This window comes from Micropterus salmoides, unplaced genomic scaffold, assembly GCF_014851395.1.
Source record: "Micropterus salmoides isolate LMB-PRFRI ecotype aquatic unplaced genomic scaffold, ASM1485139v1 Ms_hic_scaffold_3, whole genome shotgun sequence".
NCBI classification, from domain to species: domain Eukaryota; kingdom Metazoa; phylum Chordata; class Actinopteri; order Centrarchiformes; family Centrarchidae; genus Micropterus; species Micropterus salmoides.
In genome coordinates, this window is record NW_024042261.1 from 9,052,130 (window position 1) to 9,078,061 (window position 25,932).

At 41.9% G+C, this 25,932-nt stretch overlaps 1 protein-coding gene across 1 annotated transcript in view; it reads right to left on the minus strand.

Annotated features, from left to right (window-relative positions):
- LOC119883535 (endothelin-converting enzyme-like 1) overlaps window positions 1–25,932 on the minus strand; it is a 55,377-nt gene that overhangs the window by 22,288 nt on the left and 7,157 nt on the right. The window contains exons 2-9 of the mRNA XM_038694232.1: window positions 24,206–25,392; window positions 23,242–23,310; window positions 22,582–22,692; window positions 22,401–22,493; window positions 18,828–18,952; window positions 5,791–6,013; window positions 1,718–1,816; window positions 1,117–1,191 (exon numbers count right to left, since the gene is read on the minus strand). Of these exons, the coding sequence (XP_038550160.1) occupies window positions 1,117–1,191; window positions 1,718–1,816; window positions 5,791–6,013; window positions 18,828–18,952; window positions 22,401–22,493; window positions 22,582–22,692; window positions 23,242–23,310; window positions 24,206–25,063 (1,653 nt within the window). The 5' untranslated portion in view covers window positions 25,064–25,392. The remainder of the gene's footprint in view (window positions 1–1,116; window positions 1,192–1,717; window positions 1,817–5,790; window positions 6,014–18,827; window positions 18,953–22,400; window positions 22,494–22,581; window positions 22,693–23,241; window positions 23,311–24,205; window positions 25,393–25,932) is intronic.

Consider the following 25,932-nt stretch of genomic DNA (forward strand, 5'->3'; position numbering starts at 1 on the left):
TCTAGAAAAGGCAGACCCCCTCGCACAAGTCTCTTCAGCATTACAGCTAACCGTTAGCATGTTGACAGGTTCTGTCAGAAAGAGCCACAAGCATCATTATGCTTGCCTATGACTACTAATTTAGAAGTTAATGTTGAAAACATTGTAGTGTTTTACAAATATTTTTCAGGACTCTGGATACCCAGCTTGAAACTCAGACAATTCCAGATAAACAGGGACTCTTGGGCTCCTGCACGAAGCTAGCACAGACCAACAGATTTCAACCCACCATCTAGTACCTGGTAAGACTGTTTAAGACCTTACAAAATGAACAGTTATGTTTTTATTATCTTAGAATGAGCTATTTCTATCTACATATACCGCGGGTCCCCCTTACATTGACGTCGTACATCAAAGAAGAAGAAGAAGAAGAAGTAATAATATACAGCAGGGGTCTGCAAATAAGTTTTGCATCAGAGCAATTTTTTTATCCATTAGATGGTGGGTGAGAACATCAGACATAATATTTAAACTGAATGCTACATGGTTTGGTTAGCTCAGTTGGTAAAGCGCATGACTCAAAAGCATGTTCTTTGCCTTGTCCAGGTAAATTTTCTTTTTCTTTTCAACAAACTGATTATGAAGCCACTGTTTTACATGCTGACAATAAAGCATGTGCCGCAGTGTGTGTTTTAACCGCATCCATCAACCTACGGACGGTTTTTCGTTTCCCCAGTATCTCCAGGCAGACGACATTTAGCGGAATCACATTTTCTAGCGGCTATTTTAAAGGTGTGTCAAGCAGGCTACAGACTCTTTTAATGTCATTCAAAAAAGTAAAAGCTCAGTTCAACTCCAATTACAGCATTGCAGTAAACAAGCTTCTCGGGCTTTTATTTTGCAGGCAAAACCTGAAAATCAGTGTATTTCAGGTTCATTTACTCCTGTGCATGATGCATTTTTTGTTCCAACTGAATCATCCAGGATGCATGGTAATGTCTGACGGAAAATCGTTTTCTAGAGACAGAGGGAGAAAGGGATGCTGGGAAATGGAATTTGTTCATATGATGTGTGGGCGCTTGTGTGCGGCGAGGATGACTGGACAGTGCAGAATGAAATAGGAGGCCCATGACTCACCCCATATTCTTGATCTATGAGCTCAGGTTTGAGCAGGAAGTCTGGGTATCCTGTCATCACCATCATGTGCTTCAGCTGGGAGAGAAGAAGAAGAGAATGTGATGGAGGGAAGGAGAAAGTGGAGGAGAAACAACTGGTCCAACATCGCCCCACATCCACTTGCACTAACTAATAACCACTCACACCAACTTGTTTTTTGGATCCAGGCACACCACCATCCAAGCGCACACGTGTACGCACACACACACCCACACGCATCAACTAATCAAGCAAACCCAATGTAATAGGATTACAGGGAAGCTCTTTATATTCAGCATGGCCCTCTAAAAGGATTATAACTTCAGATTGTAAAAGAATTAGAAGGGATATCTTGCAGTGCAGACCCTAAATCAGCACCACAGAGAGATCCGGATTATGCGATCCTCACTTCTCAATGTCAAGCCCTTGATGTATTCTATCACACACTTCCATCTAACCAAGCAATCAATCAAACCCCCGGAAAGAAAGGAATTGCAAAGAAATAATTAAATCCTTTTCAAATACTAATCGGATCTGGCAGGGAGTTCTGTTTATAATTCAGAAACTGTGCTAGGATCTGAACCTTTGCCCTGGCAGCCTCCTTGGTGGCTTCATCCATCCAGTCCAGCTCATGCAGCCGGAGATCCAGGGAATGCTTTATGTCCTCTACCAGCTCCTGTACCTGGAGGGAGATCATATCATATTGGAGGAAGTTTTAAAGGCCCTGAAAACACATTTTCTCACTCAGCTTCTTACAGTGCATGGGGTCCTACATGAACGCAGGTTCACATGAAAGATTTCTGTATTTGTGTTTTTGTCAATCCCTTTCTTTAAAGTGGGCCAAATATATTTGTCATGTACTTCCATGCACCAATCAGGATTTAGCAGCATTTGTCAAAAAGAGACTATATATGTCAAACTACATTTAGTGTTTTTTTACTTTAAATGTTGCATATTGAGTCATGTATATTTAATGTATGTAAAGAAATACTGGAGATTTGAAGCCAAAGTTTCAGGGGTTTTAATTTGTTCCCCAAATCCAAAGTTAAAGTTGTAATTAAAGCCTATAAACAAGCAGGCATAAGCAATCAAGCATAAACAAACCATAGCACATAGTGCTTGTGTTTTTCCTGACAAGTGTTGCTTGTGTTACTAACTGATGATATAGATTTCCGTTGTAACAGATTGCCAACAGTGGTGGATTTTCTTCCACCTTTGAGTCTCATTGTTCCAGTTTTTGATGTCAGTTGTGTGTAATGTGAATTCCCAGTGTCCAATACGTAATTACCACTGACCCTATGTGTAGCTGAAACACACCACACAGCACAAGTTGAAGCATTCAGCCATCACTGAATTTCGATTTAATTTCAAAAACAGCCTGGGACACAGTTCTATTTTCCAGCTGCAAGCACAAGCAAGTCAAAGTGTCTAAAATGGGACGCTTTGACTTGCAGTCTGTAATGACATAAGGCTTGCAATTACAGTGCAAACATGCAGAGAAATTATAATGTGAGTAAGCTTATAAGCCACCAATGAAACTTGGGTTACTGAGAATACTTTTGAGTGTGTTCTGTTAACCCCAGCCTGCTAGTGCTGCAGCGCTGCTCTCATTTATGACAGCCGCACTGCAACAAGCAGGCTGAGGTGGACAAAACACAATGGAGTTCAGCTCCAGTGTATATTGTACAAATCTAATGTGAGATTTACATCCAGTGCCAGCGTTGAGAGACTTTTAAAGAATTATACTGGTGCTTTCACAAACTACTGTAAACAGGAATGCTACTCCTAAAAGACACTGTCCTTCAGCTACCTCTACATTGGTGATTCAGGATAACAAGAAAGCATTTCCCACTCTGTCTCCCGTCGCTCAGCTTCAGCTCCTGAGACTCATTAATTCCTGTTCATGCTGAGGTAAGCAGCATCAGTGAGTCAGTCAAGGCTTCACCCATGACCACTGGCTTCGAGTCCAGTACCTCTTGTGTTGATAATGAGGTCTCCAACCTGTGTGGACATGCCAACGTAGTACAGACTGATGTCCACGAGCATTGTGAAATGATCAGTGTTAACAAGGAAAATACCAAAAATGACAGAAATATGACCCAGCATGAGACTTTCTATCCCGCCCACATTAAACACTCCACCATACATTCAGGGAGGACAAATACAGTTGAATGACATTTAGATCCTTATGGGATTAGCACCCACTTCATCTGGTAAAAACCTGCCAAACTGTAGGCTTCATCCTAAAAATCCTTCTTCTCTATTTATTCTCTTATTTTATTAATCAGAAAGGCTCCACTAGCTTGAAGCATTATTGAAATTTACACTCAGTATCTTATTAGAATCTTAAATGGAAGATTAGGAACATAGGAACTTTTAATTTCAGTTAAGGTACAGTACATAGAAAGTAATTAGCGCCCAGAACGTATCCAGTTGTGTCAGATTTGCTTTATGCTTTATAGTCCCCAGCTTTGACAGAGATTTAAAAGTTTGAGAGAAGAAGAAAGGCAGCTCGATGTAAGATAAAGCATGTAGGGTGGACTGTGAGAGTATAAGAAGACCATGAAAGGGAGATGATGGAGGGCTTAAAGAAACAGCATGGGGTCACAGAGGTTAGAAATCCCATTGGGAACCATATCCCCATGTCCCAGAATGGACATGAGACTGAGATAAGGTGAAAGAAAATGGGACCAAAGGGCAGTGGTGGGGGTTAGTAGTGGCTGACCTAGGCAAAGAGTAAAATAGGAACAACAAATCAGTGAGTGAGAGGCAGAGACTCAAGGCAGTTCTGATTGGCATGGATTTCCAGATCCCACGACAGGAATCAATCAAAATCATCTAGCCAAGTCAAAAAACACCCACAGCTTGATCCACTACACTGACCCGTGGAGCCAAAGAAAATGATGAACTAGAAAAGAAAGGACAATTTCATAAGAAACAATGTCAGAAAATGTTCCAGTGTGTACACTGTCATGAAAACTTATGAAATTTGAAAATGTGTTTTCCAAGATTGGAATTGTCTCAGATGATTGTAAAATATTATTAAATGTTTTCAGTAATAAGTACAGTCATAAAAAATTTAATTCAAGGCCAATGTCAGTTTTGTGGTTTTTCCTTTTTCTGTCTTTGAAGGCCGTGTGGTTTCACACAGATTGCTGTCCAACTATTTTTTTATGCAGTCAGTGGAAACAGATAAATTGCTCATTACTACATACATTTTTTGTCTAAGTAGTGATGGAAATGCCTTCATTAAATAAGTAATGATATTAGGGCTGACCCCGAATAGTCGAAGATTTGATGCTTCAATGGGCGTAGCCTGATTCGACTGTCAATCTCACAGTCGAAGCATCGTAGTGAAACATGGATCATGCCATTTTGGCGATATAGGGGTGCTCGACGTCTGGTTTTACATAGAACTACCAGTTTTCTCCCAGTAAGTTAATATACAGCCTATTACAATACACATTTCAACGTTTAATGCTGTAAATAAACATGTAAAAAGAAAAAAACTTTCAATAAATGTTTTTGAAGTGCGTGAATAAATCCAAAATTATAACCCTAACCCTGGGTTGTCAGTGCGCATGTGTAGGCTTAGCGTGTATGTGTGCAGTGGCAGTGGAGGAACACTTGCTGAAGAGACCGAGCCCCAGCTTCACTGGTGTTGTGCCGAGTTATTCGCACCTCGCGGGACTTTCGGATAATTTATCACCATTGATGAACCACATAAAGAATATTTTATCGTTTTTAATTAGCCGTCTACTTGAAATAGACTCGCGGGGAACCGCGACGTGCATATAGTTTGCAAAACTCTACACAAGACCGGTGAATGACAGGCGAGAGAGAGAGAGAGAGAGAGAAATGGTGTTCTGCAGCTTCTCAAGATTAAAGCGGAGCTACAGTGTGTTCAGGTTTTCAGCTGGCTCATGTCTCAGTTTTAGACCCATGCAGAACTCAACATGGAATTCACATTTAATTTTTTTTTATTTCAAAAGTTTAATTCTAATTTATGGGTCAGTTGGCTGGAATCTGGCTACTTCCTAGATTAAATGAACATAGGCAAAAAAATGTATCTCCTCTGTAAGCGGGACAAAATGAAATCCATCTGAATTCATCCATCTATTCGTTTTGTTTATGGGCCATCACTTGACTGTCCCACCAACATGGTTGGGCAATGTAATGTTGCTAGTTACTTATTACTCCTTAAAAAATAATAATATTACTTTACTTATTACTGGGTGCTAAAAGTAACCCCCCCCCCCCCCCCAAAGAAAGCAGTGTCTCCTGACTCCCCGGCTTTAATCATACTCATTACAGCAGCAAGACGTATGGTTTTCACAAAACATATCTTAACGCCAACAGCTGAAATAAAACCAAAAACATGTCAATCCCAACTTTTGAATTACTGTTTTTCTGAACATGAATTTATAAGAGCAGTATTCAGTGCTTTTACAAAATGTAAAACAGTGCTTAACGCCACTCTCTTCCGACGAATTCAAGCATCAGTGGCAGTAGTGGCCGATAGTTCTTTCCATGAGTTTCACATTGCTTTGCTGCTTCAGCAGATGCTTCAATACATTAGATGAAAAGTAATATTGTTACAGTAACGCGTTACTCCCCAACACTGCCCACCAACTATCCATTAGTCCACCCCCATACCTTGGCCTTGCTCTGCGAGGAGAAGTGTTGCTGGACGAACAGGGCCCCCAGGGCCATGCCAAAGTGTTTGTTGGCCTGAGTGAGGCAGAGCCTGCCCAGCTCCAGCTGCTGCTCCGTGCCATCAATCTCCCGAGAAAACTCATGGATGGTGCTGCGGAAGGCGGTGGACAGGTGTTCACTTAGCGCTGCCACAATTCGCCACAGCATGTAGTTATGGAGAACCCTAGGACGTAGGAAACAAAAAGGATGGGTCAGTTAAATCAGCACCTTAACCTCCTTCAGAGATTCTGTCAGACCTGGGCCCTAACAGTAAACACAGCAAAGACTAAGATAATGATCTTTCAGATACAATAAAGAAATCAGGTTACTCACAATTTCTATTTAGACACCACTAAATTACAACACACAAAAAACTACACTTAGCTTGGCCTTAACATTACATACACAGGGAACTTCAACATGGCTGTGAAAGATCTGAGGGACAAAGCAAGGAGAGCTTTCTATGCAATAAAAAGAAACATTAAAATATATATTCCAATTTAAATCTGGCTTAAAATTTTCCAATTTATACTAGAACCAATAATTCTTTATGGTAGCGAAATCTGGGGGCCAAAACTTAATGAATTTGACAAATGGGACAAAACAATCATAGAATCTTTCCATACTGAGTTCTGTAAGAGCATCCTGCAGGTGCAGAGAAAGACACCAAATAACCTGTGCAGAGCAGAGCTTGGCCAATACCCCCTCCTACTAAAAATACAGAAAAGATCACTTAAATTTTACAATCACTTAAAATCAGTTAACCCCCAGACATCATCATCACAAAGCCCTAACATACCAGGAGCTGAAACCAGAGAAGAGTCCCCTCAGCCATCTGGTCCTGAGGCTCTCTGCAGTAACAAGTCCCCAACATCCTCAGGACAGCAATACCAACTCAAGCAGACCAAACCAAATTATCAGCGAGCAGAAAGAAAATATATTGAATACTGGCAAGAAACGACCTAAACACAAAGTAAATTACAATGTTATCTGACCCTAAAAAGAGAATTCACACTGGCAAATTACCTGAGTACAATAAAATGTCCCAAACTAAGAAAAATGTTGACAACACACAGACTGAGTGAACACAGCCTGGCCATAGAAAAGAGGAGAGACTCTGCTCCCAGTGTGACAGGGGACAGGTAGAGACAGAGGTGTACTTTCTATCTCATGCCCCAAATATAAAACACTAAGAAAAAAACACTTTGCAAACATTTCCCAAATATACCCCGAATTCGAATTCATATCAGACACACAGAAACTCCCTAATTTACTGGGAGAAATGCCCAAATGTGAAATAATTGCTTATTTCATTTTTAATATATTTTTATTTTTTTAACACACTGTATTATTTATTTATTTTATTTTTAATATATATTTTTTAACACAACACACACACACTTACTGTTTTATTTATTTATTTTATATATAGATATTTTTTAACACACACATGCTTACTGTTTTATTTATTTATTTTATTATAATTTTTAATATTTCTTTTTTTTTCAACACAAACACACATAGCTTTGATTACTTGTTTAATGAAATGTATGGCGTTGATTGTTCTTATGTTGTATGTATGATGCTTTCGCAATGTTGTTGTTGCCACATTCATGCCAATAAAGCTAATTTGAATTGAATTGAATAAATCATAGAGCTGGTTTGGATTTAATTAATCCTTGAACACACTGTAACTTTGCTCTGCAAATAGATGTTTATGATTCAAAAACTAGAAGCAGTGAAAATACTGTGTTCTCTTTCAACAATTCTTTAAGTGTTCCCTACAGAAACGTTTCTCCAACAAATAATTGAAGCAGCAGAAACAGTGTCTGCTATGATATGGACAAAAAGAACCCATACTCACACAATATAGAACCCTTACAGTGTGCCTATTTACTTTTAGCTGAATGGCAGCCACTGGCAGGTGATGATGGAACAGTGGATAACACATGACTTTGGTGTGAGACCCGGGTTTGAATGCACTGTGAGACACCTATGTGTTCCTGAGCACCTAGTTGCTCCAGGGGCGTGCGACCTCTTGACATATATTGTAAGTCGCTTTGGATAAAAGCATCAGCTAAATGTATATAATGTATATGTATGTATTACCAGAAAGTGGTAAATGCTACATCACAGTGTAACAGTTACACAAGTAGAGAAGAGTCATAAAGTGAAAGTAAAAATGCACTAACTCAAAAACTCACTAAAAATGTCTATATCAAGAAAGTTCGCTAACTTTACCTTCCATAAGATACTGGTCATAGCAGACCAAGTAAGGCTGTTGCGGCAAAACCACTGAATGTATCGTACAAATGTGTGTTCTTGTTTCAAAAGTTACATAGTCTGGCTTTAATGTAAGACTGTAGCACAATTCGTCTCTCTTTGCAAAGTGACATCTGTGTCTTAACTGTAATCTTGTTCCATCTCGTCCAAAGTTCTGTTTTTTAAATCTGCCCTCTGAGAAAGAGTCAGAAAAGTTAGACAGAAAACAAGAGGCAGTCAGTGATCGAGAGCGAGTGGTAAGGAGTCAAGAGGGCCAAGCAGTTTAAGAACAGCTCCCTCTAATCCAGAGAGACTCACAGCAGAGAGGCAGCAGAGGGGCGAGGAAAATGTCGAGCGGGAGGAGAGAAAATGGATCATTCATTTATGTATTCATGCTGTGTCTTCTCCCCCAGACGATGGAGCGCTGGTGTGTCCTCGTGCCCCCACTGGGTGCACACATCTAATCTGCCCTGCGGGGACAAATGCCCCCCTCTCCCATTGCGAGGCTCCATGCGAACCTAAGGCATGTTGTTGTTGTTTTCCCCAGTTCTTTTTATTTTTCCTATGCATGACAGATATTAAATCAAAAGCGCCTTGGCAACAGCACCCCGAGGTCCCGCCAGCAAAGCACTTGTGAAGTGAATTTAATTGACGGGAAAAGGGAGAAGAAGGCAGGAAGTGGAGGAAGGGAGGGTAAGTAAATGAGAGACTCAGGTGGTGTCCTTGATCATCAGTACCATCAGCTAATCAACATGTGTTACAGGTGTGGCTGCTGTGCTTGAACTGCTGGTCAGGGTAACTTTGTTGCCGCCTGGTTGTTGGGGATAGTTTGTATCATCATACTCGGACAGGCGTGGGTTTATAAATGCATGTGTGTACATGTTTGCAGGAGTGTGTGCACAGTAGTGCACCTACATGTATGAAAGCCATCTATATGATAATGGTAAAAATTCACAGCATTTCTCTACTGAATGTGTGGGAGAGATGACCCACATTTTACTTGAGGCATCTTTGAGGAAAAGTAATGACAATAATCTTTCAGAGTAAAGTTGGATTCATACTTGACACCAGGGGTTAACAGGGTTTTTTTACATTCTTTCATGCAATATGTGATATAAGTGGACTACGACCTACCTATAACTGGAGTTACATCCAGGTAACTTCTACTTCACATTGTGTCATCACTGAATAGGAGACCTCTTCTGTGCAATCAGTGTATTTCATCCACTCACTGCGATAAACTGCTCTTTATCTCTTTATCTTTAGTCACACTGCCACACTGTCACACTGTTACCCGAGCAGCGCTTGTACATCCCGGAACCTCTTGGTTTCCTTTTTGGCACCCATGTTCAGAGGTTAAAGCAGCCACACAGTCCGCGTGAGCAGCGAGGCTCAGATGCCTCATCTGGAGAATGGCGTGACGTGCATGCAGTTCTCAAAAAAAATAAACAGTCAAAAGGATTTGTTGATAGTCATATTGACATCATAATAGCAACATTACACCTTTTAATGTCACCAGTTTAAATGTCTATATCTGAAGAATATGTCACAGAAATGAAAAAGTCATATTTCTAGCATTGCCACATGGTATCACCGTATAGCTACATTTTTAAAGGGGTGCTCTTCAGCAATGGCCCAGACTACGGCATAACCTACAGTGCAGATACACAGTAGGCCCTTAGTGCTATAAATACAGTTTAAAAAGAAATAATCAACAATAAGCTGTGTGGTTAACAAGACTCTAACATTGTACAACTATGCTTGCAGTTCTGTGATGCTGTATTTAAGCACATCAGTGCTTTGAGCTACATGCTAACTATAGCATGCTAATGCGCTCACAGTGACAATTCTAACATACTGATATTAACCAGGTGTTTGTTTAGTGTGTTGACTTGCTAACATCAGCTGAGGCTGATGGAAATGTCATTAGTTTTGCAGATATTTGATCTTAATACAAACTATTGGTCCTGATGATGACGCTAGATGATGTTAAGCCATTACACATCATCCTCTGGGGAACATCTGTACTGTGTGTGTGGTTAAAAACAAAATGTTGACTGCTAGTTACTTTTTTACCTGTGATTTACCTCAGCAGAGTGTAATATTTTTTAACCACACAGAGTGGACTATTCAAGACTGTACCAACTGACCACCAACCAAACAACCTTTTTGGAAGGTCCAAGGAAACAACCTGCTAACATGTGTTGTTGTGGAAGGCATGACGAGTATCCTACAGTACATTTAGGGTGGAAAACTTGTTGTATTATTCTGTTTAAACTTGCCCTCAGATTAAAAGTGATGTTTATTCATAATTTGAGGCATTATACTTTATAATGTCAACCTTTGTATTGTAGTAGCTGTAGCTTAGTAACAGCTGAAATGAGATACCTCGAGATTAGTATTACGTTAGAACAGCTGTTCAATTGCTTGTTAACACAAATAGCTAATCTGAATATTTCAGAAAATGCTTATCTACTGGGATTTTCACCCATCTCTAGGGTTTACAGAGAATGGTCCAAAACAAAGAAAATATCCAGTGAGCGACAGTTGTGTGGACTTCAATGCCTTGTTGATGTCAGAGGTCAGAGGAGAATGGGCAGACTGGTTCAAGATGACAGAAAAGCAACAGTATACCATACCATATACCATACCATACCAGAATACCATCTCTGAACGAATGTCGAACCTTGAAGCAGATGGGCAGAAGACCACACCGGGTGCCAGGCTACAGTTCACACAGTCTCACCAACATTGGACAATAGAAGATTGGAAAAATGTTGCCTGGTCTGATGAGTCTCGATTCAGATGGTAGGGTCAGATTTTGGAGTGACAACATGGATCCATGGATCCATCCTGCCTTGGATCAATGGTTCAGGCTGGTGGTGGTGGTGGTGTAATGGTGTGGGGGATATTTTCTTGGCACACTGGGCCCTTTTGTACCAATTGAGCATCGTTTAAACACGACAGCCTACCTGAGTATTGTTGCTGACCATGTCCTTCCCTTTATGACCACAGTGTACTGCTGATGGCTACTTCCAGCAGGATAGTGCAGCATGTCACAAAGCTCAAATCATGTCTGAGGAATATTTCCAACACCTAGTTGAAAGTATGAACGAAGAATTAGGGCAGTTCTGAAGGCAAAAGGGGATCCAATCCGGTACTAGCAAGGTGTACCTAATAAAGTGGCCGGTGAGTGTATATGCCAGTGTGTGCTTTGTGCCGTAATGGAGGAACAGTGGAGATAAATAAAAGCAGAAGGCCTGTCGGTAAGAGTGCAGTACAGATCAAGCAGTAGGTCTTAATCACTGGAGGACTGAGTGAAGGCTCATTAGCTGAATGGATTTTAATGGGGCTAGTTAGGGAGATGAAAAGACACTGTCCCTGTGCACTGCATCAACACATTACCACAGGTAATGACCCTGTAGGTAATGGAGGAGGGAGGGACTCCTCCATTCCAAACCTCACTAGAGTAACACTGTAATTTCAGACTAATGGTAAGGAGAAAGTTTGATCATTTTCTGTGTTAAATATAAAAATGAAAGTGGAATAATGGGACATACAAACAGAAAAACTACACACATAAGCTTTCAAACTGCAAACACAAACACCACAGAGACAGGAAATCACATTATAATAGCATGACTGCCTGTATTTTCAGCTCAGGAGGCCCTGCTGGGAATCAAACCTTGACTGCTGAAAGTTGTAGCACCGTGGAATCCACCATTTGGCGAACAGCTTCATCTGAAAATGTTTTCCAGCTACCTTGAGCGTACAACTTTAAAGGCAGTGGACCCAGCAGGAAATGAATCCGCGACTGTGACTGTTTCACTTCTATGGATTACTCGTGAACACACATATATTGTACACTGAAATACAACACTACACTAAATTGCACAGCCCAAATACTCAGGAAAAAATAACACGCACCGGATTCTAAAGAAGTATAATGAATTCTGAGATAATAATCTCGTTAATTCAGAAAAACAGCAAATGCATTACGCTTCGTAGGATTCCCACACTCGCATACACACACACCCTCGAGAGTGACGGATGAATAGAGGGAGCAGACGGAGAGCTGTGGCAAGGGAGGAGTGTTTGAGAGAGACGCTGGTGTTGTCATTATGCTTTCCCCTTCATTGGAGGCCTGCTCATCTGGCTAATGGGATTGGCTGCAGTCATTGCAGTGCGTGGGGACTGCACACACACACGCGCACGCACACACACGCGCGCACACACACACACACACTGGAGGGAGAAAGAAAGATGGATGGAGGATGAGGAGATGGAGGTGTGACTGCTCTTGTCAGTAGACTTGTATGATGAGAAAGCCATAAATGTGAGAACATGGGAGGGGTAGAGGGAGAGAACATTAAAGAAAAGGACTTTTTCAATAGATGCTTATGAAGATGGAGAGTGTGTATTCGTTGAGAAATGGATGGAGAGAAATAGATGGAGGGAGTGAGTTGTCAATAGCAACCTCAAACCAATGAGAATAAAAGAGAGGAGGTGAAAAGAAATGATCCGTAGAAGGACAAAGATGGATCATAAAAGGAAAGGAGGGGGATGAAGTTTGAAAGATGCATGGATGGCTGGATGGATGAAGAAAAACAGGAACAGGAAGGGAGGTAAAACGAGTGAAAGACAAAGATGAGGGATTTAGGGTGATGAGGAAGATGAGGCTATAGAGGACAGGACAAAAAACTGAAGCAAGTCAAAAGTTGGAAAGCAGGATGGTAGAAGGAATGATGATGATCCATTCTTTTTTAACTGTCCGTCCTGTCATCCTGAAACACGCAACTCTCTAACAGACTGATGAAGAAGCCCGTGTGTGTGTTGTATTTACTTGTCTGTCACCCTTTCACCTCTCAGAGTGAAGAGATGGCAGACAACTTCCCTCCGTTCCTCCAATTTAAAAAGAATCCAAACTTTCCTTCACTGGTTTTCTATATTAATACAAGTGTCTGCCTGTATACCAACCTCTTCAACTGTTATATCTGTGTAATCTCAGACTGTATTTTGGTGTGTGTGTGTGTGTGAGAAAGAGTTTTTCTGTAGTCCATTAGCGGCCTTGAGAGGAAAAAACATCCTTTCCATATGTCTACTGGAAAATGATACAACGAACCAAAAACCTCTGCCATGACCCTGACTCCCACTGCATGAAGCCAAACAATGGCAGTCTGTATGTGTGTTTACAGGACTCGTACTTTCTGTGGTTAGATGTGCAGGAGATTTATACTGTATGTAAAGGCTTCATATTTGTATAGCGCCTTCTAGTCTTTTCAACCACTCAAAGTGTTTTTACACTACATCTGCATTCAATCTTGCCCAAGGACACTTAAACATACAGCCTGTAGGAGCCGGGGATTGAACCGCCGGCCTTCCGATTAACGTGCAAACTGCTCCACCACCTGAGCCACATTCGTATAAACATGGGCGTGCAGTTCTCTGGTATTCTTAGTTTTTGTTGCATGTCTCATGACAACTTTATGCCTTGCCTCGCTGCATAAGTGAGCCAACCATGTGAGTGGGTAAATCATTATTGTTTTATCAAACGCATACACTAGTACTGTGAGAAAACCCAACTCTCCATATCCCACATCATGAAAAATCTAATAAACTGGACAGAAGTTCAAACTGCTTTCAGAGAAGACAGAGGTGGATTTAAGGAAACTCAAATTTCACATGGTGATTGATCCTGAACACAACTGTCAAATATGAGCACTTGCTTTAGTTGCTATTATGTTATTTTATTTTTAGCCATGCTAGCAGAGTGGTTCTAAGGATGGCAATGTTGGTATGCCAGTCAATCTGTCCACCACTTGGTCCAGACTGAAATATCTTAACAACTATAAGATGGATCACCACGACATTTTGTAAAGACATTCCTGATCCCCAGATGGTGAATCCTAATAACTTTCTCCTCTCAGATTTTATATTGCACCACCATGAGTTTGATAATTATGGTTTTGACTTGAGTTAAAAATTTCAACAAATACTAGATGGGTTACCATGAAAACTAAGAGGATGAACATAGTAAACATTATCCCTGTTAAACATCAGCATATTAGCATTGTCACAGCATTTACCCAAATTTTGAATTTGTTGTTACGTGCATATAATTATAAAATGGAAATGATTTATTTGATTTAAATAAATGTTATATGTATATTAAGAGTTTGTTACTGCACATACGCAGTTAGTAAGATAACCCACAGCGCTAGTAGAATGAAAATGACTGAGTATCAGTTTGGAGTGGAACAAACATAATGTATCCAACATAAAAGAATGGGTTGAATGTTTTCAAATATTCCCTTTTTTACCCTGTAGATGAAATTTGAAAACTTGAATTTGGATGTTAATAAACTGTCAAAACCAGATGATCAGATCGCTGCGCTTCTTTGGAGTGACATTACTGAATAGTCAAAAGTTTCTCCCGACTGGATTGCCGAAGGATTTTGGGATAAAAGTTTGATTTTGCCCCTATATCGCTGTAAGTACAGCCACACAGATTTTTCCGTCTCCTTTATAGTGTTATATATCTTTCTTCTGTATTTTTTTTTTTACACTGCTCTGGACTGCCTGAAAACAGCTTGATTATAGTCCAAGCTTTACTTCTGTAACCTATCTGCATCACTTTGTAGCACGTGCCATACACCTAGTGTGGCACGCCTTCAACAACAGCGGTGGAGAAACACACCAGCTGCAGCACACACAGTGAAGATGTCCACCTGCTGGCTCCCCTCAACCCCACCCTCCCTACCTAACGTTAGGCAGTCAATGGACATAAAGCTGTTATTGTGATGTACCAGCTGAACCGAAGCCCCGCCCTACTCTGCTTCTGATTGGCTAGTAGTGAGATGCTTTATACCGTAGCTAAAACAGAGATTTTAACTCACATGGTGAAAAGACGTGCTGCAGCAATTAAACCATATAAAGTGAACCATGTAAACCTGTTCTGGTACAACCCCTAAATAAAAAAATGAGCATAATAAGACCTATTTAACACTTTCAGAAGATTTTTTTTTGTCTGACAGGATTTGCACCATCAGGTTAAAATTCCCTGTGTTATCCCAGTGTGAGTGCTAACTTCAGTTTCCTGGTATCTGTATTTATTTGGTGCATCAGTGTTGTTGCTTGCAACAAGCTGTGTGACTGGCGAATAAAAGGCAGCAGTGGAAAGACCCCATGATGTGAGGAACCGGGCATTTTTAACAGAGTCCTCATAAGCTACACTAATGAGCAACATCCCCCCGGGAAATGGAATAGCCATTCCTCCAATTTAATGTGTATGACTATGTGTGCGCGTGTATGTGAACTAGCAATGCCAACCTTTGTTTAAACCCTAATAATGAACTTCCTGGGAGGCAGAACCTGGAGGTGGGAGGGAGATGGAGAATGAGAAAAAGAAAAAAGTCTAAAAAGTGAAAGAATGGCGAGAGGGGAGCGAGAGCAGGAACAGGTGAGGAGGAGGATGACAGGAGGTAGAGAAGTGACAGAGGCAGATAACAATTGAGGAGGCGCAGATGGAGAGAAGTGAGAATGGTGTTGGGGGATCGAGGCAGAATTGTGGGGAAGAGAGGGTTATCATGCAAAGTTGGGAAGGAGAGATTCAGTGAGGGAGGAGAAGAGGCAGACATATGGAGAGAGCTGGGGACTGAAGAGAAAAGAGTCTGGTAAAGGGAGGATGAGAAAGAAGGACAGCCACTGAGTCAGTGAGAAGAAATCACAACGGTTCAAACTGCTACCTCCCACTGTCCTTGTACGGAAGCCCATTTCTGCCAGAAAAAAAGACAGATTTAAAAATAATAAAAGTAAAAATATTCATGTCTTTCTCAAATTATGAGATATGAAGTCCCATTTATAAATCAAAACGATTTCTTAAAAGAGCTCTCTACCAATTTACGCAGAGAGTTACTTGTCAGGAATACAACTCAGCATGTGAAAACAGCTGTGTCCTTTCAGGTCATTATGAGGGTTATTTTAGATTGGGCCTGAGACTTCAAATGTTTAACAGAAAGCCTGTGTTACGCTGAAAAGATGTGGGCATTACCCAGGCAGGGAGGGTCCAGCGAAATACCCTAACCCTTTAAAACCTGTCTCTTGTGAATCCTTCAACTTAATGAAAGTGCAGTAGTGAGTACTAGCTAGTAAACCAAGATTAGGACTTAATATGTCATAATTTAGTTTTTTTAAAATTCAAAACGTCTTAAATGATTCTTTGTCTTTCAAAATTTGACTTTACCATGTTATCTTTTTCAAAACTTCTTTTCAGGCAGAAATGCATACTTTTGAGATCACCAATGTGCAACATTAGCCAGGCTAAATGTTTTTGTTTTGTTGTAACAATATTGTTCAACACCAGCTGTTCATTATTACCAACAGATGGTGAACTAAGGCATTTTTACTAAGATAAATACAGCATCTTTTGTAGTCACATGCCTAAGATGTGACTGACATTTGATTCCACAACTCAGTAGCACTAAATACTACTCAGAAACGAGAAGTCAATTTAAACTTTTAGAGTGACACTGAAGCCCGTATCGGCTGAATGTCATAGCTGACTGAGTGAACATGTGATAAAAGGGGGGGAAGACAGGATGTCAGATAGACACAGGTGCAGGGAACCAAAGACAGGGAGAGAGGATGATTGAAACTAAGTGTAGAATCTATTTCTAAAGCCATCAGGGGGGATGGATGGACAGACAACTCAAAGAGAAGACTGGTAAACAACAAGGGAATAGACAGAGCATCAACCTGGGCTTCTGCAACCTGAGGAGAAGTGAAGCTGGGCAAATGGATTTGACAGTGACAATGGCAACTGTACTTTTACAAAGGGGATTATAAATCTATTTTTATCTGACTAATCTGATCTGACTAAGCCTAATGTGTATGCATGTTGGAGTGTTGTGATTGAAAAATACATTTCACAAAGAATGGAGAACAATGGTGCACAAAACAGACATTTGATAATGAAGAGAAGTTTACACTGATTGGAGCTGAGCTAAGTCACTGCATTAAGAAACATCTTTTGTTGTGGCTAATAAAAGTAAGCAGTATAAAACAGTAAAGAATAACATTTATTTGTATGTAATGTGAACAGAGAAAGAAAAAAAGTGCAAATTGCAGGCACCACATTGAGTAAAAGCATTTGTAGAAAATGTCCTCAAGCCAATCTGCATGTTGCATGTCACAGCGGACATTTAGACCGGGATGTTAGACAATATCTAGGTGATGAAGTCACACCAATGCAGAAAGCATTGCTGGTAAACCCACATCCAAGCACAGCTTTGCTCTAATCCAGTTCTTTTTTGTAGGCAGGACACCAAACCCTCAAACAGCTGTACCCAGCACTGTTTTGTGAAAAGTCTGGTTCTACCTGCTGGATAGGTCTGAATCTCTGATTCTGTCCTTAGCACTGGGGCAAAATGTCGGGGAGATAGTAAGATCTGTAGAAGGGTTTTTTTACTTAGCAGTCAGGGGGCTGGGCATGTCAGGTTATGAACAAACAAAGTTGCCATTAAGTCTGATTATCAGGTTAGGTAACAGTGGGGTTTCTGGGAAAGTTGGTCATCATTTTGAGAAACACTTGTACTGACTCATACCGTGTCTCACTGACATCGGATAGCTCGACACTTGTAGAAATCTGCTGCCATCGATCATCCCCGTCAAGTAATGTATTAATGCATGCATAGATAGTCGGAGAGCTGTCTTGGTAAAATAAAAGCAACCAATCATCTCCACCACAATATTCTCATTTGTTCATAGTAAGTAACTGATTTCACAGACGCACGCTTCACCAAGAACCAGTGATATGACCTTGTATTTAAAGTTCCATTTTTGGCAATTTGGCGTTATCATCCACCTCTGAAATAGTGAATATATTGCATTTTGATTGATTAAGTAATAAGTTATCTTGTGTATGACAGTGTAAAATCCCAGACTTGTGCTAAATCAATCACAGGTTGTAGCATACAACATGGTGAGTTGGTAAATCTTTAAATGGTGAGATGTAATACAGTTACTGAAACACTAAAGGTGCCGTAATATCATGAGCTGACGAGTCATGAAATTATCAATTATGCTGCTATACAGGCAGACAGACAGACGGACAGACATGTATCCAGTCTCAGACATAAATGACAAGCAAGTAATCCACCCGCCAGTCATCCAGCCAGTCAGCCATGCATGAGGGCTCAGTGCTGTTGTGTATTTGTGTAGAGCACAGTGACTATTGGCGAGCTGTCAGTTGCTGTGACACACATCCTGACGTGCAGCAGCCCTTTAAGGCCTCCCCTAGAGTCTGTCAAGTAGAAGGGGAAAGAAAGTGTGTGTGTGTGTGTGTGTGTGTGTGTGTTGGTCCATGTGCATTTGCCTGAGTCTGCAGGTGGTAGAAAGGCGTGGGTGCAGATCAATAATAATCAGCTGCAGTAGTTCACCCAACAGTGACTCACCTCAAACACACACAAATACATGCGCAGCAGCACTCAAAAACCAATCCATACCCCTCGTGACACTGCGTTGTAGCCCGAACTACAGTGACAGCCCTAAACTAAAGGCAATACAAACACACACACGCACACACACAAAAAAACCTCAAACAAAAGCGCTTACTCACGCTCAAAAAGTACAGACTCAAAAATGCATGCGTCTAATTTAATTGATTTTTCCATACACCTCAGCGGCCTCATCTTTCTCTCCCCACCCCCACCCAGCCCCCCTGTTCTCTCTGTCTTTACCTCTTTGAAGTGGTCTTGATGATGTCGGAGACTTTCTGTATGTAATCGGTGGCGAGCACCACAATCTCTTCGTCTTCTGAGAAGTTGTCGTGGAAGATTCTGTCCAGCAAGCGTTTCCAGTGAAGCTGTGGTGAGAGGAGGAATGATAGGGATTTACTTTTTAAACCGTCATAAATTCCCCCCTTTTTTAAATATTGTATTGACTTATAAGTTGATTCCCAACCTAACTTAAGAATCATAAAGCAAATCTTTTTTAAACAATATTTTTTTGACATGGAACAGATGCACAAAAAATGATGAAAAATGTAGATCTGGATTAGTTTTTTCCTTGCCAGGATTACCTTTTTATTGTAAAATGCAGGATAGTTTTGCCTGTGTGTGACATACTCTTTGATACCATGAAGGGTCCCATTCTATGGACAGCGCTTAATAGGCCTGGCTTAGAAGGTTTAATTAGGGCTAATGTTAATGTATTCATTATCATTTCTATGTGATATTTAGCTTATCTCTAGTATAATATTAATTCCAGTTACAGCAGTTCCATTTTATGTGTTGTATTCCCTCATTAAATCCATGTGCAAGAAAAATGCTCTACAAGGTGCTTAGTCTCTAATTTGCTAACGATAACTAACAACTTGTCAATATTCATAACCATTCATGCATAACATTGAAGTCAACATTTTGAAAGTTTGCAGTAGCACGTGAAACTTTTTTTAATGTCCCGCCCCATCTGCTTAGCATGCTGGCAATAACGGGAACAGGTGAGCGTCACATAGTGCCCTTTGGGTAATGCACTTTATTTAGGGCCATATGAACTGCCCAGAGAATCTGATGTGAGAAGTGCCGGTGCATGGTCCCAGTACACCAAAGAGTAAAATGTAGAAGTTCTGGTTCTGCATAACGGTGAGTATAGGCCCACATAAATGTACTGCCTACATACTATAAAAGAAAAAAACATTCAATTACTGAAAATCTGCAGAAATCCAGTTAACCTGTACCCCCAAGGTTCTGTAGCAGAACTGACCTGCCACAATAAGGCCTTTCTCTAAGTCAGTTCTAGACTTGACCCATTCAGGTAAGACCTGTGACCCGATGTTTAATCAATCTGGCTTGCTACGGACAGTATCTTATAGGGGCACACAACAGCTCTGGGATTAAATGATGAATAAGATGTAAACACACTGATATGTGCAGAATAAAGCAATGATAGCTGAATGAAAGCAATAAAGCGTGATCCACATTGTCAATAGGTAACTTTAGTTAACACTTAAACCTCTAATTGTGTGGTTACATGTTTATTAGGTCTTGAAGACATACATGTGGCAGAAGAGGAGCAGGAGCAATGATGCTATACAAAGCACAAAGTTTGTACATAGGTTTTGGGGAGGGTGGTATCCATGCAGATTCTTTAAGCTGCCTGCTCACTGTCATTTGCACAATCTTGCAAGTTAACTTTACAGTATGGATATGTAGAAAATAATTGGCTTAATTTTGAGACCCCACATATGAATTTGATTTTGGTTGTCAGAGGGTCCTAAGCAGTGCTTAATTTCTGCCAGAGCTAGCTGGAGAGCCGCTTCGGCTAGCTCTGAGTTTTAAGCCTTTTGCACTCTGGCACTTCGCCGTTTAAAACACCATGCGTTTTAAATAGCCTAACTAATTATTTGATCATAAATTATTAATGCACTGGGGACCTGTCCAGGGTGTACCCCGCTTTTCACCCGATGTCAGCTGGGATTGGCTCCAGCCCCCTGAGACCCTGTTCTCAGGATAAGTGAATGACGATGGATGGATGGATGAAATTATTAATGCACCTAATAATTTAAAAATTAAGCACTGGTCCTAATGCGTCATTCAGACCAACCACGAATTTTCTCCTCGCCACGCTTTCCTCGCGTGAGTACATTCGCTGCAAGTGCAACGCGAGAAGGCGATTTTAACGCGATAACGTGAATAAACACAACTCCCCATTACTACAACTGTATGGACCCAAAGTAAACATTTTGCTGTGATTAAATAGCAATAAACGGATTAAACTGATGCCGAAAAACTGCAACATGATGCAGATTTGTTAAACATATGAATTCATGCTTTGTCAGGCAGGACAACAACTTCTAAAATGTTTGTTTTCTGAATGGAGTTCGGATCGATCAGGGCTATGCTAACTTGGTCACAGTAAAGTACAATGATGGCTGGAATAAAGTTACATACACATTTTTCCAGAACTCACCAGGTAGTTCAACCTCCTTGCTTTCTTTTCTCCAAGTAATGTCTAGTTTTGTCAGGTTTTTATATACGTTGAAATAGTAAAAAGCTAATTTAATAAAAGCAGTTTACTCCGAGCTCCTCCCGCGAGTAAACAGCGTAGTTGTCAGAGCATAATCCGACCAACTACGGGTGTTTATTTGTCCAAAGGTTGCAGCGCTGCTCCCTGCTCCTCTCCCCCAAGTTTAGCAGCTCTCAGCAGATTTTCGATCCCCTGCTCTGCCCGGCCCTCTCATACATTGCTCTGAAGCCGTCGGTGATGTACGGAGAATCTCCACACTGATAGGTTATCGCGACTCAGCGTCATGCGACTTTCGGCGCTTCACGACGCCCGACAGGAAATCGCGGCTCTATGCGTCCTTGCATTGACTGATAAACTCACCGCCCCGAACGCTCACTTCGCTTTTGGTCTGAAAGCACCATTAGTCTTAATTCAGGGATCTGAGAGCCCCAAGATTTCACACACTAGTTTCATCACTGCTTACTTACATTACTTAGAAATTAGGCTACTTACTTTAAAGGGTTGGGGCCAACTGCCTTAGATCATCAGCAGTGATTTCAATTTAATCATTTTTCTTTTTGTATTTACTTTGCTTCTTGGAAGAAATGTTTTTTGGTGGTTACACCCCTTTGATTCCCATGTTTTTCTTCTCATGTTCACGCGGTCTGTTTTTCACTTGTGCAAATTTTTTGGCTGAAAAGCTAAAAATCTAACTCTTTAACCTCCTCTCGGAACAAGACCAGTTTCTATCTCTCCTTCTTTCCTTCATTCCTCATCCCCCCTCCAATGAAACATCATGAAGATTCTTTGTCAGTGTTCCTGCTGCTTCAGATGAGAGCCTCCTCCTTCTTCTCTCCCTCCCTTCCTGTGTCTCCAGTGGCTTTTCCTCTCCTCTCCCCTCCCTCCATCTTTTCCAACACCCCCCAGTGTCTCCTCATTTTCTCCTTTTCTTCCTACCTACCTCTTTCGTCCCTCAATCTCTCCGTCTACCCCTGCAGGCCGGACAGCTTTTGTGAGTCACTTAGGCCTCTATGTGTGTGTGTGAGTGTGCTTGGGGGTATTGAAGCGCTACACCACACACACACACCCTCCTCCTGTGCACTCGCCACACTACTTAAAATGCTCAGTTGGAGTTCAAATCTTAATCCATCACGTCTGCTTCTACCCAAAATGCATGCACACACACACCTACTTGTAAATGATGGGTATTTGTATGTGCTGTGTGTGTGTGTGTGTGTGTGTGTGTGTGTGTGTGTGTGTGTGTGTGTGTGTGTGTGTGTGTGTGCGTGCGTGTGTGCAGTACTCACACTGGGAGCGATGCGCTGTAGCTGCCTGAGGGTGATGCGGTTATACATGGTGCTGATGTCCTTTCTTTGGTCATCATATTCTGACACAGTGATCTGGAAAGAGAGGAGATTTTACTCACACTGCACACAAGTGCATGCATGCATGCACACGAACACACACATGCACGTGCAATCAGCTCACATTGGCCAGACGGGTCTCCAGCTGTATAATCTCCTTGGACTTCTGCGTGGCGTTGTGGGCTCCCAGCATGCTCAGTAAGCGCTCCATCAGGGCCTTGTATGCCGCCAGGATCTGAGAAGCACAATGTCATCAGCACTAATAGACAGGAGGAGCTGCGACATCATCTGTAATGGCTGGTGACATGGGTGACATGTGGCAAAGTGGACAGGATAACAAAAGCACAGCGGGGCGACAGTGGAAAACAGGTGGATTGATGAAGAAGAGAGAGAGAGATGAGTCAATAGGACAGATGGAAGAGGGGAGGGGTGAAGGAGAGAAAAGAAGGATTAAGGTAAGGATGGAGGAAAGGAGGGCAGTAGGAGGGGAGGTTAGGAAGGAGAGAAGGAGCCTAATTGAAGTCAAGTATGAGATAAAGGAAGGAAAAGATGAAGGTGGAGGGAAAAGCAGAGGAAGAGCATGGATGGAGGTAAACAGGAAATACAGAGAGAAAATTGTTGTGAAACGAGGTGATGGACGGAGGGAGGGACAGGGAATTGAAAAATAGGTGGCCTAAAAGGGAAAAAAAAAGCGTTGATGCAAGGGAGGAAGAAAAGGGGATGATAGCAGAGAGGGGGAGATGATCGGGCAGCGTTAAAGAGGGAGTTAAGGAAGCGTGTTTACCTTCACACTGTCCTCATCCTGTCCCAGGTACAGGCTTCTCTCAGGCAGTGTAAGCCCCTCCTGATCAATCTGCACATACATACACAGTCAAAGGTCATGCAATAATTACACGTTTTCTGGCGTACACATACGTGACTGTGTTGCTAAGACCTCAACAGATGCATATTCAAGGCAGTAGTTATTTTAATAATGTGTAATAATGCTAACATTTACAAGCCATTCAGCACACTGTATGTAAAACATTTGAATTATTTATAACATTGAATAAGTAAAGCCCACTCGTAGAGTCATTCTGTGTGTCGGGCTGATATTCAATCTATTAAATCTCAGATACTGGCAAACTAATGTTATTCAACTTTAATACTGTCGCTGTCCAGTGCAAACCATGCATCTCCAAATTTGGTGATTCACATTTTCAAATAAAGAAAATTCTTCTACTTTTTAATTTGATTATCTGAAAATGCATCGTCACAAAGTTGTAAATAGGACTGTTTTTCCTGGTTCATAAAAAGCTGACATCTTGGATATACATAGTTTTCAAAAGCCAGCAACAATATTGGATGTTTTCCCTGGTAAGAGTTAACTTATTTAGGTGTCATCACATGACCTAATACAATTTCGGCCATGTTAAAATTGGTTGTTGTAGATTGGGGTGGGGGACAACTGAGCAAGATCCATTTGTTGAAGGTTTGGGAGATGCACTCGAATGCTCAGGGGTGAAAAAAGCTAGCAAGAGAATATTTTACCACACATGGTCACAAGTTCCTCCATACTCATGTTCACTCACTCTAATTTAAGGAGCTGATAATGCACCAAGAAAGAACGTCATGGTGCGTCCTGTTACTGTGCTGTCTCTGAGGATTTTCCAACAGACAAGATAACATTTCTAGAATAACACACACACACACACACACACATGCTTTCTACAAATGTACACTCAGTTCTGTAACAACATTTTTCTCACCCTGATTGCATTCCTGGAGGAGTTTTTATCGTCCACATTGACGGTGAGGGAGAAGAAGACCGCAGTGCTGTACACACCCTGGGTCCTGTACAGCAGCTCATTGAAGTCCGGCCTCTGTGGGGCGCCCTCTCTCTCCCACCCAGCAGCACCGGGAGGAGCCCCCACCAGGTCCCACCCCCCACAGCTGTCTATCACCTCAGTCATGGGGTCAGAGCCCAGCTTGTCGATCTCCTGGATATTGACGCAGGATCGATAGAACTCCTTGACCTTGCGCTCTGCTGAGCCGGGCCCACGCCTCCGGATCGGCTCCAGCAGGAGACTCTGTAGCTTCTCCTCATTATGCTCTCCTATGGCGGTGATGATGCCGTAGCTGAGCTTGTCCTCAGGGATGCCGTGGCGCCTCAGCCAGCCACCACAGGCGAAGGAGTAGAAGTCCTGGCACGGCTGGATGGTTGGGTCAATATTGGCCTGAACGAAGCGTGCCGCCCGCAGCAGGGAGCGTTTGCGTTGGCAGTCCTGCCGGCACTGTGGATCCTGCTGGGCGTCCAGGGAAATGTACTTCAGTGCAAGCATGCTGCCCAAGATGACGCACATGCCTGCTGCAAACACCAGTGCAGAGAGGAGGCAGATCTCCCTCCGGCTCCATCGAGGAAGCCCTCCGCTGCTGCTGGTGCTGCTTAGATCTCTGTTTCGACCATTTGACAAGGTCCCGCCCCGGCCACGTCCCATATGACGGTCCAGGCTGCCCCCCAGGTGAAGGGTCATGCCGTTGCTGAGGATGTCACTGCTGTAGCGACCACCATATTTCACTTCCTGGAACTCATCATAGTGGGCAGTTAGTGAGTATGTCTTCTCCATGGCAATGGACTGTCACAAGGTAAGAAGAAGAAGGGCGTAGAGAAATGTTGAAAAGAAGTTATTTCTATGTTTAGAGTAGAGTCATTACTACTTCTACTGAGACAAAAGGGAGGACTCCCACTACAGAGCAGTAGGGATGTCAAAAGCCCTCTTTAGGCAAAGTCCACTTTATTCTTTTCAAATCAGAAGCCGGCAGAGCGAGGGGCTCTCATTGAGAACGAGGAATCTCATGGGTCCTGCTCTCTCTCACTCTCATCCTCTTTCTCTCTGCTCCCTTTCCATTTGTTCTCCTCTCCTCTCCTCCCTCTCTCCAACCAGTTACAGGTCACCTGTCGATAAAAATAAAAATGAGATAGGGGAGGGCTGTAAGTCGAGAGAGATAGGAAATTGAATCCTCGATTACAATAGCAGAGAATGACAAAAACAGCGCAAAATGGCACATTTCCCCACTTTGTCTCGTTCTGTTGTTCGTCGGCTCAAGCTGTTCGATTGATTGGTGATAGTCATCCCTCAGCGATGTCCCTGGGTGACTCACTCGCTTTGGATGGATCAATGGAGGAGTAGAGAGCTGAGCATCAGCTGGGCATGGAAAGGTGTGGCAATAACCATAACTTAGAATGTGTCAGTCCAAATTGATGTAGAACTTTATATTATTACAGAAGGACATGGAGAATTTATGTCACGCGTCTCACCAAACTGAATAAACACACCTACAGCACAAAGGGCATCAGCTGATGCTACAGAGATTTCAAAGGAATAACAAGCTATCACATTACAAGCAGCTGCAAAAATAGTGTGCTCATTTATACTGGTGATAACTCAAACTTAACACAAAGACCTATGAAACACTGGCTTCACAGCTCCTACAT